Below are 20,180 nucleotides of genomic sequence, written 5' to 3'. Positions count from 1 at the left end.
ACATGAGTTACTAGCCCACTATGACCTTTTCCAGAGTTTGGGGGTCACCATCACAGCATGTGTTCTCTTGACATTACAGCCTGGACCCCCAGGGTTTGCCAGTAGGCATAATGTGGGCTTAAATCTTCTCACAAAAAGCTCCAGAATGGAGGGTTAATGAGCATAATACTGTTGGTTACTGCATATTTTGGCCTTTAAGTCAAATGCACGATCATGGAGTTTTATCAGTCTCGGCCTCATTCTTCTTCTAACATCCAACAGCAGAAAAGGCAAAGCGATCATTTGCTGGGTGAAATATTCATTCCACCCATTTTCACCACTTCTATCTCCTTTCATGACTAAGCTCCATCAAATTGCTTGCATGCGTGATACTTGTGTCATCACACAGAGCCGAATCTATTTATCTCTCAGTGAAATGGAGATTGGATGACCGCTAACATGAGAAAAACCCTCTACGGGTGTGATGAAAAAGTGCTGTTCCGGAAGAAGACAGCGTTGCAAATCACTGCTGGCAAAAAGCGGAGGCAAACACACAGATTTCCGAACATTTTCACGGCCCAGTCACACATAACCGACACCATTTCACAGAAGATTGTCATCTTGGGGGGGGGGGGACTCTCACACCTCTGTATTTCAAAGTCAGTTCTCCTCCCCCTAAAACTCCACGTCAAGGCAACACACGCTGCTGTGATTACTGCAGTCTCTCTGTACTGGCTTCGGTCCCCGCAGAGCACTGCCACAGCCATTACTCTCGCCAGAGACTTTCAGGTCCGGTTCTGGCCTCTTTTTAGTCGGAAAAAACTTGTTAAAAGGATGAATAAGAGAGGAGAGTTGTGAGAGCTGTGAAACCAGGCTAGTTCAAATTGGGCAAAGGGGGTCGAGCACAAACCGCTGAAGGGGGGGAAGAGATACAGAGAGGAGGGATGACGCTGTGGTTCACTCAGGCTTTTGAGCCACAAAGTCTGATGCAATACATTACTGGCAAGGCAATAAGCGATTTCCAGAAAACGTTTTAAGAAGGGTAACAACCATATTCCCACAGCCAGAGACGACACAGCAGCGTTCCAGCATAAGTACCCAGCTTTGAAGGCTGCAAACTATCAAGTGGAATGCCTTTTTTTCTTTTTTATACCAGTCTTCATATCGTTTGCTTGGAAGGAAGGAGCCAGAGCCATAGCCACTGAGCAGCTGATAAAAAGAAGGCTGAACATGCAGCCTTTACGCTTATACAGGCTAGTGAAGCAATACATTCCTATCACAGTCCATTTAACTTATTTAGTACCTCAGTCAGGTTATATATACACATCTCAATCAAGCTCATTATGTATGTGGCCTTATAAATATTCATACCCACAGTAAACTATTAGGATACACGTTAGAAGCTTTGCATAAAAGAAAAGCTGAGAGGATCTCTTTCACCATGCAAGCAGAGAACATTAACAGTCAATGGAGAAGTGGACACTGCTGAAGTGTCTTTACTTATCTTTAATGGGAGTAAATATATTACATTCAGTGAAAATCATACCGTTATTTGTGAAAACCATTTAGCCAAAACGTACAGGAACATATCCTATTAAATTCTCAGCATTTGATCATGGTTTAAAATCACTTCTTCAAAGTGCCAATATTATGTGGACCCTGTACAATTTGGAAAATACATAATTTACAGTCAGTTCTTCAAGATGTACATAACCATTCCGATACATCACGCGCATCCTTTATGAGGACACTGGTTTTCAAAGACTCAGATACAAAATAAGACCTTGGAGTGATAATCTCACAATAACACAGATAATAAATAAGGCGCGTAATAAATAGCTAGCCTAGTGAACGTAAAGTGAGTCAGTTCAGACATATGTTTGCACATACGTTCTTGCAAAAAAGAATGAGCAATGTTCTATCAACATTTACAGGACCAGGAGCTCCATTTGCACCATTTAGTCTTCCCCAAACTTTCCCCCCCATCTGAACACACAGTAACCCGTTCTTGCACCATCACAGCTTTTACCCTGAGGTAAAGGTATATACCAATGATGGCACAAAAGAGAATGACTGAGTACAATGCAATTCTCAAACATGCATTCAGCTACCCACAGTCAGCCATTCGAGTCCATGTCAAATTCACACAGTATTGCTGAAAGCAATGGCTGGGGGAAGTGCTGCTTCATAGGCTGGCTGGACGACTACGCAGTCTCTGTTCTTACAAGGTCATTCTTAAATCACATAAGACACACAGTCTAGTTTCACAGAGGGATGATATTGATATCGCAGTGTGGTGATGATGAGACCACGCCAAACCGTCTCTCCTCTTTTCTTTCCCTTGCTGAGTCCGATCAGGCAGAGTGGTAGAACTAGGGCTGAGAGAAAGAGAGAGCAAAGAGAGCGCTGGCGCTCCCAGCAGATTGCTGTAAGTGGAGCAGTGGACCTCGGGGAGCAGACCTGCCGGATGGATGGGACCGCATTTCTTCAGGGTTTCCTTCCCCTCCAACTGTCCTTGCTCATCCTTCCGATCCACAAAAAATGGCCAAAACTGTCCATTCCAGGAGGGGGGGGGGGGGGGGGGGGGGGGTGGTATGCCATGCCTCCCTGAGACCACTTCCATACAGAGTGCACAGAATTCCTTAAGAGACAGTCTATGGCAGTTTTAAATTCATCATCAACATCTGCTAATAAATTACATTTATGTAGTTTGATTTCATTTTTTTAAACAAAGATTTTAACCCCTTAAACTCTAAGAACCCGTCAGCAGATCCTGACTTCAATTCCTTACATACCTATGTACCTTATACAGAATATCGTGCAAAAGCAGAGAGAGGTCACCCTTCAGTTATTTAACTTCCAGTCAAAAAGTCATTAAGTAAAAGTTATTCACACAGTGTCAGTGATGCGAAGCACCGCTCTTATGAAACACCAAAAACTACTGAAGTGCTGATAGTGCCAGCATACTAAACGAGTTAGTAAATTGCAAGCAGGTCCTTGATGTGCGTCATGTATAAAAAGCAGAAAACATATATTTAACAGAAACTTGCACAGAGCCCTAACATAACATTTCCTTCTGTATTTAGTGTATCCAAGCTTTACCTTTATTACAGCTTTCATACTTTATCACACTTGCTTTTTCAAAGAAATCCATAGGGATATTTTTCACACCAAGTTCAGTTAGAAGCTTGTTGCATTCTCTGCTTCTCACAGTCCAAGTAATCCCAAACACATTCTATAATGTTAAGGTCTGGGCTCTGGGGAAATTAAATAAATGGGGGTGGTCTCAGACAAGTGCACAGTATTGTATTACTTTGAGTAGTTACTAAGTAATTTAATGAGATTAATAACTGAGGAAAATGTTTAGACTAGTGGTTCCCAACCAGGTCCTAACCAGGTCCTTAACATTTTTTGTATGAGGGGTCCTGAGGACTGGAATAAGAACCACTTGGCTAGACTTTAAGGGCTTAAAATGTAGCTCTTTGTCACTTTTCAACTGAAGTATGGTGTGCTTTACCTCATATAAGATCAGTTTATTCCTCTATCAGAAGACAACTGTTTCTTTCTAGAAGAGCAGTGCTGTCCTCTCATAGAGTTGTTGGTAAAACTGACTCACCTGGTGTCCATTTATAGACAGGCAGTGGTGATCACTTGAGGCTCTTTTCTTGCCACTGCTTTCTATTAAAACACTGTAAAAGCTATTTTTACCCACAGTCACTATACAAAAAGGTTCGGCTTCGATTTCTGTTTGCAGTATTAAAAAAGAGAGAGAGTAGCATGCGGTTAATAAAGGTTAATAAGTGTTAAATTCCCTAAGAGGGGTCTGAGAGCACACACATAATTCCCAGCTAGCAGCAAGAGCTTTAAAACCCCTCACTTTGAGAGAGGATTTTGATTTGGCAACATGTGCGTGGGCCTGCAGTGTCATGTTTGTTGGTGCAAAAAATGTGCTGGTGGGTACTGCTGAGGGTGATTTATAAACGTACCTCCGCGATGATTGAGTTCAGACATGGATATAAGACACGTCATTCAGTTTTATCAGTCATAGCTTTTGGCTCTTGGCATCCCTGTTCATTTCAGAAGGTGAGGTTTGTTCTCAAGAACACATGCTGTTCATTTGTTTACCGTGAGCACCGCTTGAAATGACTGGGAATGCTTAAGCTAAAGTAGACGCATATAGACATACTGTAGTACCCACAACAACAAAAACAACAACAACAACAACAACAACAACAACAACAACAACAAAAAGAAAAACAGTTCAACAGATACAAATTTGAGCTAAATGGTCACATTGCTAGATGATTTCTTCCAGGTCAGTTTTTCAGCAGCGATTGCAGGGTCAGTGTGAACTGGCTTCCGCATCTTTACACTGAGCAGTATTGGCCTTGACACACAGCTGCTAATGAGGTCTACCTGTGTAGGTCCAAAAGGGCCAACAGAGCTTCATGCTGCGCTGTTGGTGAAACTGGCTGCAAAAACCCAAATTGAGGTTTGAGAAGAAAAAAAAAAAAATGAGAGAGTCTGAAAAAGTGTACAGGTCAAATAGCTGTGTAAAGTACCTCCATAGGGAGGCAGATGGAATGATAAGTGCAGAAGTTCTTTGAGTAGGAGTATGTTTGTGTGTGTGTGTGTGTGTGTGTGTGTGTATTGCTCATTTCACACTCAGCCAACAAGACGATGATGGAGTTTTAGACATTGCAGACAGCAATTCTAAAGAATGCCACCACTTTAGCACTTTGTGTTGTGGCTTACTATGCTGTGTTACATCTTAAGGCCTAATAGCTTCTAGCTATTAAGCAGGTAAATGACCAAGTAAAATATATTATATTTGGAGTAGCAAGGTGCATGAATAAGGCCCCTCTAAATATCAATGTAATGACACATGCAAGCAGGAAAGTGCAACGGAAACAACTCAAGTCCAGGGTGAAAAAGGTTTGCACCAAGTATGATAAGTATCTGTTTATTACCTAGAAATAAAACTGAATCTATGTTGTAAATGAAATTAATGATTCTTACTAGGTCCTTAACATTTACTTTCCTGCCTAAACATGTGGCATTACAGTTCAATTCTGTACATTTTTGTACTTACTTATTTCAAGTAATTTCTCTGTTCATGAGATATTTTACCCTCTGATTAACAGCTAGAACCTTTTAGTCATTTCAGTCTAATTAAAATGGGTCTTTTTTTTTTTTTTTACTCAAAATACTTAAACGGTATTTTAGAGTTTGTACTCAATTACCTAGTTAACAGCTACAACCTATTGGACATTTCAGAGTAATTAAGTAAAACTGTTTGGAATTTACCAGTGTTACCTAAAAAAAATTATCTAAGACTATAAAGTTTGTACCTCACATTTACCAACTTAATACTTACACCTTAAAGGACTTTAAATGTAAGCATTATGGTTGTTTTGTAGCTTTTTGGATTGTCTTAACATTGTTGTTTGACACCTTTTTATGACTTGGCTTGGTCATGGACCATACAAGCATGTCTCGCTCTATGCCTTGTTGGTCATTTTACAAAGAACAAAAGAATAAATGAAAACTGGACATTGAGAGATCACTGGGTTTCACGGATTTTAGCTCTACAGTCATAAAATGATGGATGATTTTCAAATAACTGGAGAAGGAGCTCTTCTCTGCCCTGTCCAAAACTCTTTTAAAGCTTTGTAAGCCTGATGCATGTTGATTGGTCAAGGGAAGAACTGATCTGATAGTGGGTTAGAAAAGTATATAAATAATCAGGAACCAGGTAGCCTTTGGAAAGCCTTTGTTTTTTCACTGAGAAGGAAAATATTACTTAAAGATTGTATTTAATTGATGAAGTCACAACGTACACTGATCAAATTGCTTTATAAATCCATCTCATCTCGTTGAATGAGTGTGAACTAGACTCATGAATGTGTTTTCAGGCATCCTGCTGGGCGAGAGCCTGCAGCTCAGCCGTGTGAAGGGAGTGCTGGAGGAAAACGTTCTTGCGGCTATACATGTGCAGGGACAGGGGACCACGGGGCGGCTGGCCGAGGCGTCCAGTAAAGGAAGAGTGAGGTCGGGTCGGCGGTCCTCTCTCACTTCTTGGCCCTACACCCCTCTCACTGTCTGAGGACAGGCTGCGTGAGGGGCTGGCTCTGCTGGGCAGGCTGGAACTGCTGCCAGCCACAGCACGAGGGATCTGAGATGGCCCTAGATGTTCTATCTTACGTGCTGCGGTCACCTCAGATGACTCTACTCTCCTCTGTCCCGGTACCACCTCCCGCACTCCCACTCCTCCGTCGTGGCTCCAGGCTCCGTTAGGGCCCACGCGCTCCTCTGGTCCTGTTGGAGTACTTCTAGACTGCTCGACGGGGGACGGTCGCGCCTGCCTTCGATCCCTTGTGAGGCTGCTGCTGTTGCTGTTGCTGTTTTGGCTTGTGGCTCGACTTGGATGAATGGCCTAATGAAATAGAGGGGAAAAAACAGAAGCAGAAAAAACTGAGACTTGACCAAGAGCAAATTAGACCACTTAATTCAATGACACTTTGACAAAACTCACTTGGGTTCCTGGAACCTTTTTTAATTGTTTCCCAACCAACTGGAACCTCTTTTGTGGAGGAGCTGGCTAAGAGCACGTGTTGCGGGGAGGTGGCACAATCAAAAAAGGCACAGAGGAGCTTAAGCCACCTGTTCAGTTTTTCACACAGCATGGCCTTGCTTACGTAAACATTCCACCATTACTCACAATGCTAATGAGCACAGTAAGAAAACAGCCTGAAAACTTGAGTGGTTTAACTCTTTGTCTACCCAAACAACTGTCTACTCTTCTCCTTTTACAAGATGATGGCTCAGTGTCTTGTATTTGTAATGATAGGTATAAAATGTGATCTAACAAAGCCACAAATATATAGTTTTTTTGGTTTGTTTGTGTCACAAACTACCATTTCGAATTTAAACAGGATTTTATTTCACTCGTTTACCATGAAACAAACCAACAATAAGCCCTGACCAACTGGATTTCTGTTCTGAATTTGTGCATGCTCACACCAAGTCCATCACAGTGCACCAAATAATAAAGGCATCATCATGGTTAACCCCTTCTTTTACAGTCTCCTGCGTTCTTGGTATTAACCAGTATAAGTGTGGGGTACAAACTCCAAAGTAGTAGGTAATTATTTTAGGTGACAAGATGGTAAGTACCAGGATAGTTTAAATTAATTATAGTGAAATGTTTCACAGGTTCTAGGTAATACCCAGCTAAGGGTAAGATATAAATTCCAAAGTACTGGATAACTATTTTAAGTAATAAGGTGGTAAGGAACAGGATAATCTAAAAGAATTACTATGAGATGTTTCACAGGTTCTAGGTATAACCCAGGTTAGTGTGAGGTAGAAATTGAGTAACATGATGGTAAGCACCATTATAATCTAACCTAATCACACTGAAATGCCCATCAGGCTCTACCTATTAAGTTTAAAAGAAACATGATAAAATACCTGAAACCTGGAAAACTATTCAGAGCAAAAGGGAATACTTACAAACATGCACACAATTTTGCAATAAAATGATGCATTTCAACAGAAAAGTAATAAGAAAATATGTAAAAGTACTTTGTAGTAATTTGTAGTAACTATAGTTACATAGTATGTGTGTGTGTGTGTGTGTGTGTGTGTGTGTGTGTGTGTGTGTGTGTATACATACATATACATTTTATATATATATATATATATATTTTACATGGTGCTAATCCCCAATTTAGATTGCAAATGCAAAATTAGTGTACAATATTGTAATGCACAGCTTTTGAAAATGGAGTTACTTTCACTGGTATTACGGTTGCACTAACGTTAAACTGAATGCTGCTGAATAAATGGATCACAGTTCTTGCAACTTCATACTTGATTGCCTATGTTAGAGGGAATATCTTCGTGTAATAAATGCATTTACCTGGAACTTGAGTTAGAATAAACAGGATGTGTAGGAGCTCTCAAATCTACAGAGTCTGAAATAGTATGCATCTGTCTATTACCTACATTATAAGTACCCAAGTGTACCCAAGTGTCCCATGGGCCTGATCTAGAACCTGTGAGACGTTTCATAATAATTCATTTAGACTATCCTGGTGCTTGATATCTTCTCACCTAAAATAATTACCTAGTACTTTGGAGTTTGTACCTCACACTTACCTGGGTAATACCTAGAACCTGTGAGACATTTCAGTATAATTCATTTAGACTATCCTGGTACTTACCATCTTATCACCTAAATGAATTACTTAGTACTTTAGAGTCTGTACCTCACACTTACCTGGTTAATACCTAGAACTTAGGGGACTGTAAAAGAAAGGGGTACCACAATGTGCCTCTTTTCTCTATCTGTAAGAAGTGGGTGGAAGGTAGGATTACCTTTTGTTTGCTTTGATTGGGTTTTTAAGGTTTACTAACAGATTCTTAATTGAATATTAAAGACTAATTTTAGATACAGTGGAAACAGCAATACATCAGTCTTTCACCCCTCTGTGTAAACATCAGTGGTTTTGTCATTTATGGTGAAAAACTTAATCTTTTTTATTTCAAATGAAGCCCCCCCCCAAAAAAACCCCCACTGAAATACAAAATGTTTAACTTGTTAAGTAGAAAGTGGTTTGATGTCTGCTATGTATGCTAATGGACATTCTTGCCTCCTCTTCTTTTTGTCGGGCTAAAAGTATGAATTACAACCAGAATATCCATTATTGGCAAAAAAAAATGAATTTCACGATCCATAACTGGATAAACAAGTATGTTTATGGAGATTTCAATAGGCTTTAAATAATGTATCAGCCCTAGAATAATCAAAAATATCATTAGCATTATTGAGTTGCTTCAACAGCCAAGATGCAACTCTTTTGAGAAGCAACAAATGCTACAGCTCTAAACAGCTGCACACAGATATTCAGTCGTGTTATACTCATATTCACAGTATAATAAACATACATGCTTAGTAAGCGATATATTTATTGATGTGAAACTAATTAAAGAATGGCATTCTGAAAAGTTTTAATTCTGTGACCGGTTCGGCTGAGGGAAAAAAAAAAGAGACCCACATATATTCCCAAAATTCCTACTGGTCTTTCTGATAGATATAGAAAACATGGTAGCACACAGAAATATCTAATTCCACAAGAAGATGCCTGTGACCAATGTGGACATGTGCATGCCACAACTACAGTACAGGAAGATTTAAATGAATTCAACAGGGCAAAGCTAATGTCTTGAATTTGTCACTGATGAGACATGAAGGTACTAACTACATAACGGTTCTGAATCTCAGTGCAAGCTGAGTTGGGTTGATGGCCAAAAAACAAACAGAAAAACACTGCAATGACAATAACTTTGGCTGCTTCATGTTAAATCTACTCTGTGTTGAGAGTGGAAAAAGTTGATTAAACACTCTGTTGCTTAACTAATATGATAACTTTAAAGGCGTGAAGTGGAATCAAATTGAAAGCAGACTGCTGTAGAAATTAAATTAAAAATTTTTTAAAACGTGTGCTTCGATTTCTGTGCAGAACAAGCAACGATGATACAGGTGCTCTTGAGAGGAGTGTGCATGGAAAAGTAAAAAAATTTGTAAACGTGAAGGAGAAAAGGGACTCCCAGGATCATCAAATAGCAGCCCAGAGGACACAATCCAGCCTGCGGAGAAGGAAAATTAAAAAAAAAAAAAAAATCTACTTTCACTGAAATTAACAGGGCTGTAGGCGATCCATGTTGGATCAGAAAACTGGTATTAAGAAGCACATGTCGACAAATAATGAGAAAAGACTTTTCATTAAAAAAAAAAAAAAAAAAAAAAAAAACATTTTTCCTGGATCGGGAAAATCGATAAGACTTTAGAAGTAATGAGTGAATTGTCCTCTTCAGCACCAAGTCTTTTCTTAGTGGATGACATGCTAAGGTGTTAGTTTGTCAAAGGAATATATTCTCAATGTATCGAGACTTAGATAAAATCAACTAGTAGTTAGTTTAGTTAGCAAAAAATCCTCACCAGACCCGGCTGCGCTATCACTGCCTTCTCAGTCACGACTTTAACAATGTGTCCCTGGCAATGTGCTCATGTTAAAGCAATTGTCTAATAACAAAGTATAATACAATATACTTACTTGCCAATATAAGCTAACCTCACACTTAACGCCACTGTTAACACTTAAAATGAGTATTTTGCTGAACTGACCAGCTTATTTTCTCCATCTTATTTCTCCATAATGGAACATAGCCAAATGCTGAAATAGTGATTTCAGGCATTTGGAATGGTCAACCAAATACTCAAGCACTCGTGCACAACCTTGCATCATAAACTACTGAAATGTAAATAAAGAGAATATTCCAATAATGCAATATAATATAAAAAAGAATATATTTTTTCATGAGACCGCTCTCAATTTGTCCCACTCTGTAACCGTGGATAGCTTGCCATTGGCTATATACAAAGACTGAGCTTGGCCCCGGGTCAACTGCTAGTGGTATGAAGGTATACAGAGGATGAACGCATGGACGTAGACTGAAGTTCAAGATTTACAAAATCGGTGCCCTCTCAAGTACAGTCTGTACAGCACTCAGCTTCTCATACACAGCGATATAAAGGCATCAAAGTGGATGACAGAAGATAGGAAGCATTTTGCTTTGGAAGTAGGCCAGGCACATACCCACACATGCTCACTCATACACACACCCACACACACCTTTACACCTGCAGAGTCACACTGCGCAAAACAGGGGACTGGAGTAAATCAGAGTAATTTAACGGTCCCAATCCATTTGGGTCTTTATTAGGGCGTGAAGAAACCAGTCCAGCGCTAATGGCGCGCTCCTGCTAAAAGCCCCTCTGGCTGATTATACCCAGCGGGCAGGAAGAAATAGTATGCTTGTTCACCACACTCTAAACCACACACATACATGTAAAATGTAGCAGATCACAAACACATGTAGACCTAGAGCTATAAAAAGACAACAGATATGTTCAGGTTTCCAGACTAAGCCACAGGCTATTGGCAATAATCCACCCACATTGTGAGCAGGGCTTAATGCATGATTGATAAGTGGACATTGTCTACAGATGTCAAGCCTATGTGTTATTGCACCAAAAATCGACTAAAGGATTTACAGCCCGAGCTACTAGGACTAAAACATTAAAGACTTTGAGTAGTATTTATTGTGAAAGGAAACAAGCCTTTGACTTTTGTTTTCTTTGCTTTTTCTCTCGCCGCCCTAGAATCATGCATAATAAATGGATACTCAACAGTGCCTCTCTTGTGCGGACAAAGAGGTTCTCTCAAATCAAGAGAAAAAGTGACAACAGCCCATTGTCGGCTTTAGACAACAGCGACGCTCTTAATGCCAAGCATGCTATTTTCCTCAGCCCTCCCGGATGAGCTTGGGCGCATTAAATGATAAATGTTCCTTCATCGGCGTTTTCATTGAGACAAGAGGGAAAGAAAGTCATTAGCTGCAGTTTGGAGCACACTAGACTGCTATCTTTTGTCACTGTCTTGCAAATGTCAGAGGCAGAAGCAGGCTCGTGTTCAAGCTCTCTGCCTGCAGCTACTGCAGCGCCAGCCGTCTAAAGCAGCGAAAAGCGGCCCCGGCTTGCGATGATAAAGAGAAGCTGCCAGAGAGCGAGAGAGAGAGAGAAAAAGAAAGAAAAAGGGAGAGAGAGAGAGAGAGGGAGAGAGAGTCTGGAGTGCTTGAAGACCCCACAATCACATAAACTGAGCAAAGGCTGCTTTCCACTGGCCTGGCCAACCTGTTGCTGGGCACAAGGACAAATGGCCTGTGTCATCTGTCACAATGACAGTTTGGATTTGCTAGCAGCAAATGTTTCAAATCCTAGTATTTATGTTTGTGTCTGCTTCAAAAATTGTGTCAAGCTGTTCATGATTAAAATAACATTGAAAATGACTACCATTAAAAACATATATTATTTCTATGCATTGTTCTAACCAAGACATTCATTATCTTCATGTTGCATCTTCTTCAAAAATAGAGACAAACAAATAATTTATTATTTTTTTTAATAACCATTTGAACATTGTTATTTGAGGGTGATTATTTAGTTGTGCGTCTATTTTTTTATTCAATAACTACTATGAATTATTAACTAAATTAAGGGAATACAACTACTTTTTGTTATAATATGCTTTATGCAGCAGTCAAGCCAAGTTGAGACGATCATCTTAGTAAAAGCTGTGTGTTATTTTTATGCCCATTGAAAGCTGCTTTGAGAAACTTTAAATGGAAGGTAGCCTGGCAAGAAAAGAAAATCAAAAGACTTAGCAATAACTCGAATTAGTCTAACCTTTACACAGCCAGCTGACCTAAATAATTGTAGCCTTTATTAATCACTTCTAGAGATATACTGTTTACACTTATTACTTTTGGAGCCACCTGAAGGTCTCCTTGATGTTTAAGCCTTTGTCTTTAATCATGTGCACAGTACATAGTTGTTAATTTCACAAGGGTGGAAAGCTCATGAACATTCTGTTACAATTTGAATGACACATTGGAAGACGGTCTGTGTCCCAGCTCTAATGAACACACTGCCTCTAAATAGTCTAGCTTTAATGGGCTTGTAGGCAAAATGTGCTTGAGCTTGGCACTGTGCCTCAGCTCATGATACCACGCTATGGCACAGAAATTCTGCAGGGGCATGTACGCATAAAAGTGGGGAAGATGAATGGGAAATGATGAACAAGATGTTAGAGGGTTTACATGAACAAATCTTATTGATTTTGCCAGAGAACTTAAGTTTCGTAGATATAATTGCATTCAATTTAATATATGATTATGTTTAGTTCACCATCAAAAAGTCTGTTCATTTTTATGAATTTTTTGAATGACATTCTGTTGTACATACCTTTACAATATGCTACAAGCAAACCTACACTATATTGCCAAATGTTTTCACTCACCCATCCAAATCATTGAATTTTGGTGTTCCGATCACTTCCATGGCCACAGGTGTATAAAGCCGAGCCCCTAGGCCTGCAGACTGCTTCTACAGACATTTGTTAAAGAATGGGTCGCTCTCAGGAGCTCAGTGAATTCCAGCTTTTTACCACGATAGGATCCAACCTGTACAACAAGTTCAGTCATGAAATTTCCTCACTACTAAATATTCCACAGTCAACTGTCAGTGGTGTTATAACAAAGTGGAAGTGACTGGGAATGACAGCATCTCAGCCACAAAATGGTAGGCCATGTAAAATGACAGCGTGGGGTCAGCAGATGCTTTCTGCAGAGCAGAATCAATCGCTACAGACCTCCAAATCTTCATGTGGCCTTCAGATCAGCTCAAGAACAGCGTAGAGAGCTTCTTGGAATGGGTTTCCATGGCCAAGTGGCTGCATCCAAGCCTTACATCACCAAGCACAATGCAAAGCGTCGAATGCAGTGGTGTAAAGAGCCGTTGCTGGACTCTAGAGCAGTGGAGACGTGTTCGCTTGGCAATCCGATGGACGAGTCTGGATTTGGCGGTTGCCAGGAGACGGTACTTGTCTGACTACACTGTATCAAGTGTAAAGTTTGGTGGAGGGGGGGGATCATGGTGTGGGGTTGTTTCTCAGGAGTTGGGCTCGGCCCCTTAGTTCCAATGAAAGGAACTCTTAATGATTCAGCACCAAGAGATTTTGGACAATTTCATGCTCCCACCTTTGTGGGAACAGTTTGGTGACGGCCCCTTCCTGTTCCACCATGACTGCGCACCAGCACGCAAAGCAATGTCAATGCGAGTTTGGTGTGGAAGAACTTGACTGGCCTGCACAGAGTCCTGACCTCAACCCAACAGAACACCTTTGGGATGAATTAGAGCAGAGACTGCGAGCCAGGCCTTCTCGTCCAACATCAGTGTCTGACCTCACAAATTCCCATAACCACACTCCTAACCCTTGTAGAAAGCCTTCACAGAAGAGTCGAAGCTCTTATAGCTGCAAAGGGTGGGCCAACATCATATTAAATCCTATGGATTAAGAATGGGATGTCACTCAAGTTCATATGCGTGTGAAGGAAGACAAGTGAATATTTTTGGCAATATAGTGCATGTTATTTAGGGCGTGTGACACAAACGTCCTAGTATCTAGGGATGTCCCAACTCCGCTTTGTTGCCCTTTGATCTATCTGAATACATTTTATAATGTCTGCCTGCTGGTCTGGCAACCAGTTCCTTTAGTTTTCTGCAGTAAAATCACATCATGTGTCTCCAATACGTATGCAGCAAAATGTTTTTTCCTCCTGGTTTTGAACAGCTGTTACTGTTAACCATGGTTTAATAACAGAGGAGGGGCAGCCAGAAAAGCAGAACATTGATAAAATAGTTTCGCTTTCAATTAGATCCGACTTGCAAGTGAAAAATGTCCCGGGGGGATGGGGGGGTGGTATGTGGAGTATTTTGTACATGGTTCTGGTGGCATGCTGCTCATAGCCACTCGCTAACATTCCATGTGCGTTCTGAGTTCAGAAGAAATGAACTAGCTCAAACACAGTTGAAACACCAGGGTTACAGATATCAGTTTTCATATTTCACTGCAAAATTGTTCCACACTGCAGACATTTATATCTGTTTGTTGACTTCCAAAAACACGGCTCACTTCTGCAAGTTGTGGACAACGTCTGTTAACATCACCTCTATGCCAGTGGTGTAAAAAACAAACAACAAAGGACTGAAACTGACTTTGGCTTGATATAGCTGATACCTGATCAATTAAAAGATGCCTGGAATGGCTTCATCCTTTGGATGGGATTGGGACATCCCTGCTAGTATCCATTCTAATTCCAACTGTATTCCAAAAGAAAATGTTTTTTATTTTTTTGTGGGTTGAAAATAAAAATTAATCAAGATGTAACAGAGTGCAAGACTAAGAAAAAGTGTATAAGACAGAAAAGGAAAGAGCTAGGATGTGTAGAAAAAATGTAGAAATGTAGAAAAAACAGTTGGGAAAAGGTAAGGTGCAGTTTTGGGAGGATGCAGGTGAACGAAACCAGGGCTTGTTGCTCAATGACGATGCCTGATGGAGCTAGGATTTGATATGCTGAGTTGTCGAGTGATCTTCAAAGCCCTTTCTCCTATTGCTTTCCCTCAAACAGCTGTCAGCTTTGGGTAACATAAGATTCTTTACAGTGCTTGTCTTGTTCTCTCTGACAGCACAGGACCTGGATAAACAATAAAGGAAATATATATCAAAAGGAAAAAGAGAAAGAGATGAAGAAAAAAGGCACCCATAAATTGAGTTTCTATCAGCCGTTGTGGCAGATGTCTGCCCAGGCTGATGAGCACGTTGCAGCTGCCTGGGTGTCATCATGAAGCTGCAACTGCCTGTTTTAAGGACTGTCAGCTCCACTGTCAAAGTGTATGCGCGATGTGGTTCAATGTGTTCTCACAAACATGGCACAAATAGAAATCATACATCAGTTACTTTGTTTATAAGCCTACCAATGGCCGAATACTAGTCTAAGACTGCTAGTCTAAGATGATCGTGTGAAAAGCACGGTTCTGTTGACAAGGTCCAATAAAGTTTCAGTCAACTTAAGCTTAGCGCAATTAAAATGTATTTCAGGGTATTCGTGATACAATCTATCTATATCTATATCTATATTTATCCAAAAGAGGACACCTGACCATTAAACCTATGCAAGCATGTTGGACGTTCCATTTCAAAGCCACTGACATTAATATGGAGTCTGCCCTCTTTCTGTGGCTATGACAGCTTCCACTCTTCTGGGAAGACTTTCTGCAAAATTTGTTGAGTGACTTTGTGCCCATTAAGCCAAAACAGCATTTGTGAGGTCAGGCTCTGATGTTACACCACTTTAGCCAATGCCTGGCACTGTGCATGGTGATCTTAGCCTTGTGTGCGGTTGCTTTGCCATAGAAATCCATTTCATATAGTTCACGACATACAGTTTTTGAACTGATGTAGCTTCTAGAGGCAGTCTAGAACTCTGTAGTGAGTGACGCACACAGGATAGGTGATTTTACACGCTATGCAGTTGAGCACTCTGTTGCCTTGGTTTCGGTAGGATCTACTGCTTTGTTGCTGAGTTTTTGTTGCTCCTAGACGGTTCCTTTTCAGAGCACTGGCACTTACAGTTGACTGTTGCTGGTCTAGTGGGGCAGAAATTTCACAAACTGACTTATGACAACGGTCGCATCTTATGAACACAGAATGATCTCTTGTCTTGCCTCTGCAAATTTGCTTTGTTTGTTATGTGCAACAGATACATTTTCTAACCTGCATGTGTTTCATGTCTTTATGGGCTAAGAAGTGGCAATTACAGAAAAGAAAGCTTTGGCTTTTAAAATGTGACTGAAGCACATTCAAAGGCATTATAATATACAAGATATACACATATATAGCCATACACATGAATTATATTATATATTAAAAGCAGTAGCCACTCAAGGTCATGCGTTAGTAATTTCACTCTGCTGTTTGTCTTGGCAGAAACATGCACATCCTGTGCTGTTGTAGAATATTACAAGACAAGACATCCACAAAACTCACAAGCTAAGCCACAGTCCAGCATGATTCAGAAAGATCATGATCCCAGTTATTGAAATGTAACATAGGCCACTGTCAGATACAGAAATCACAAGCATGAGATGAAATTCACAAAACAATGGAAGAAAATATCTACTAGCACAGTGCTGAAAAAATTTTAACATTAAGTGTAATTCAGCCTAGGAAAAAAGGCAAAGCCATAGCCGGCAGTTTTGACTGCCTTGAAAACGCTATAGACCAAAATAACCCAAACTGCTGGATGGCTTTCGGAGTTGCACATCCCATCAGCAACCTGGCATGCTGCATAATTTGCGCTCCATTTGGGCCAGTGGCGGCATGGAGGTAGAGCATGAATCATGGAGCCAAAGGCCTGAGAGCCCTCAGGCTGCGCTGTTTGTGTATCTCTTCTGCTCGCATCCATTTGCTCTGGTGTCAGCCCACAGAGAAGTGAGCTGTCACCCTCTCATAGCTGTTATTACCGCACTCGGTTGAGGGCTTCCACCGAAATCGATGTGATGACCGCGTCCTGCTCACTCTGGCTCCAGACTTTTATGTCAGGTGTGAAACTATGCAAGGACACATGTCCTAACAGCCAGAAGTGTAGCGTGCTGCGAGATGCAGTGTGCAGGGCCTAGCCTCAGATGTCCTACCAGCACGTAGCTCCAAAGCCGGGGCTAAAGTCAACAGCTGGAGCCGCAGTTTACTGAGTCAACACGAGGAGGCAAGGCAATTTTAGAAGAGCGAGCCTGGCGCAAGCTTGCACATTCCAGATGAACTTTTTTCGCGAAATCAAGGTTTGCCAAAGCGATTTCTGCAATTATTTTTTAATGAGGCAATTCCAGTTTAAATTATTAAACATTTCATAGACACAAAAAACAGCAACTGTTCACAGGCTCAGTTTCATTAACCTACATTTTTAAAGTTTTCCCAAATGTTATTTTCTCTTTTTTTTTCTCCCAAGCATGAGTCATGGCTTTAGACTTGGGATACTGCAGCTGTGTGCTTTTTCCTTACTGTTGGAGCTGCGTATGCCGAAGACAGAGCACAGACAACGCTGTCGGAAGCTCTGCTAGTTTACGTCGGCCCTGATCTCTTTTCACTGGAGCGCTGGAGGGCTTGCCTACTTTACAGCAACTCATTTTTCACACCAGTGCATCCTCATGAGAGACTTTCTTTCACTAGCATTTGGCATTGGGGCTTTAGGGCCAGTATGCAACCTGCAGTGACAGGGTTAACGTATTTTTAATGCATGTTGAACACTAACATTTATATTTACGATGCTGTTTACATTGCTCAAGGACATCGCAAACATCTTATTTTTGGCATGCTGGATCAGGAACAATAGTCTTAACATGAGCAACCTGACGATTTTCTATGTTCTATTCATTTGCGCACTGCTTATCTTTGTGTAGAAAAGACAAAGTAACTCAGGATACTACCACCTTTCAAGAAACAATGTATATTCTAGTCTGTAAAGACTCACATCATCACTCAACTCTTAAGTCTTAAAAGTTTCAGTTACCACCAGCAATAAGAAAAACTATGTAATTTGAAATGAAGTCTCTAATTCGTAGCTCATAGAAACAAGCAGGAAACTGAAAGTTGAAAGTGCAGATTCTAGACTTTTAATCCATGTCACATTTTGTAAGTAGAAACATTTTTGTAAGAGAAGACATTTCAATATGATGAATTTGATGGAAAGCTGTTTGTGTGTGTGTGTGTGTGTGTGTGTGTGTGTGTGTGTGTGTGTGTGTGTAAAACCATTTTAAATGTCTGCCACGTTTCGTCCTTTTATTACACTGAAACAAACAGAACGTAGCTCACTATGTAAATTAATTCCGTAACTACAACTGAATTCCCAAACAAAAGTAACAACTCTCAACTTTGATCATATTAGATCAGAATCTAATTATTTGATAGAACTAGAGTGACTATATAAAAAAGTAGACTTCTGGTAGATTTTTCATTCTTCGATTGTCGGCCACAACAGAGAGAATGGGGAAATGCAGGGGAAGAATGAAGGGAACACTGCGTCCTTCACTGGTCTCCTGAGCGAAGCCGTCACATGTCACCCAGCGCTGGGTGATGGTTTGAGTGAAGGCTAGACTGGCCCTCTGGAAACCTGGCTCATGTCTACCTCACCTTAGGGGCTTTCTAGCCAGGGCCCCTGCTGCCAGCCTGCTTTTGCATGTCAATCCACTCCCCCACAAAGACCTCATTAATAACCACTGTTGTAGCAAGTGACAGCGCACAGAGCGGTGTAGTGAGTACTGAAGAGGAATAGGAGAGAGGCAGCAAGACAACAACTGCCAAGCATCTGGGGTAGTGATGTCATAGGGAAACTCTTCATGCTACAAATCCAGCCTACCTTTGGACTTCTTGGATACAGAAGCTTCTTTGAAGTCAAACCATCCTTATGATGACATGTTCTCGGGGAAACAATAAAATCTGTATTTATCTCCGCTGCTCTTAATATGAAAGTGTGGGTGGTCTGCCTTATTCAGTGAAAAAACAGACAATTTATGCTTATCAGATTTTATGTTACCACTGAATATTCACTTTCCATATTTGTCGGCAAAATTTTCCTACTACATGCCTCAAGGCTATTCACAATGTGCAGATTGCAATGGAATCTTTCATTAATATTCATGTTGTTGCGTTTTTTTCATTAATGCCAGAGTAAATTGTGTTAGATTAGATTCAGAGGGCCGGGGGTCCTCTCAGCATCCACAAGATGAAAAATTCAAATGTACATGCACATGGCAAAAGAATGCCAAACACCAATTTGTTGGCATCCCAAAACTTGCAACCCAAAGTTCAGTGACTATTTGGAGGACAACTGAACTAAGTACCCAAAAACTAGAATCCATCTAAGAATGTTGCCCAGTTCAACATGTGCGTGTATGTGTATGTGCATATACACACACACACACACACACACACACACACACACACACACACACACACACACACACACACACACACACACACACACACACACCACTTTATTAGGTACACCTGTTCAATTGCTTGTTAACACAAATAGCTAATCAGCCAATCACATGGCTGCAGCTCAATGCATTTAGGCATGTAGAGGTGGTCAAGACAACTTGCTGAGATGCAGACCGAGCATCAGAACGGGGAAGAAAGGGGATTTAAGGGACTTTGAACGTGGCGTGGTTGTTGGTGCCAGACGTTATTATTATTAATGACGGTATTATTTATAATGTAAGTCAACAGTGATTTTAGGTTAGTTTCTTTTGGGCCATTCATCATGAAATTTACACATGTAAAGGGCAACAGGCAAACTGAAAAACATCAAAAACGGAGATACGAGGTTTTGCTCCGACAGCAGCGATACACACACACACACACACACACACACACACACACACACACACATATATATATATATATAAAAATATAAATAAAAATAAACACACACATATGCACAGACACGTTAAGCAGTAAGCGCAGATTCAGGATAGAGAGCCGAGTGCTCGTTGCATCTGCCCTACTTTGGTTTGACTAATGAACCAGAGGCGTCCTGAATCTGTCCGCTGGTGGTAGAGAAGAGGGCACAGGGAAAGAAGAGCGGGTCCCTGGCTGGCCCTGCCCACGTGCTGCTCAGGAGTGATTGATACGCAACCTCATCCCAGGACACTGAGCAAGGCCTGGCATGGGCAAAAG

The 20,180-nt window shown here is 40.9% G+C and overlaps 1 protein-coding gene across 3 annotated transcripts in view; it reads right to left on the bottom strand.

Moving 5' to 3' along the window:
* Positions 1-1,451: 1,451 nt before the first annotated feature.
* Positions 1,452-20,180, bottom strand: part of ccser1 (coiled-coil serine-rich protein 1) — a 106,241-nt gene continuing 87,512 nt past the window's right edge. For 2 of the 3 annotated variants that reach the window (XM_017710220.2, XM_037535951.1), the window contains exon 10: positions 1,452-6,415. In XM_017710220.2, the coding sequence (XP_017565709.2) occupies positions 5,891-6,415 (525 nt within the window). In that variant the 3' untranslated portion in view covers positions 1,452-5,890. The remainder of the gene's footprint in view (positions 6,416-20,180) is intronic. The other variant, XM_037535952.1, reaches the window with a different exon arrangement.

The sequence above is a fragment of the Pygocentrus nattereri genome, chromosome 28 (assembly GCF_015220715.1).
Source record: "Pygocentrus nattereri isolate fPygNat1 chromosome 28, fPygNat1.pri, whole genome shotgun sequence".
NCBI classification, from domain to species: Eukaryota; Metazoa; Chordata; class Actinopteri; order Characiformes; family Serrasalmidae; genus Pygocentrus; species Pygocentrus nattereri.
Note: the sequence above shows the minus strand (reverse complement) of the source record. Positions and strands in the feature narration are given on the sequence as shown.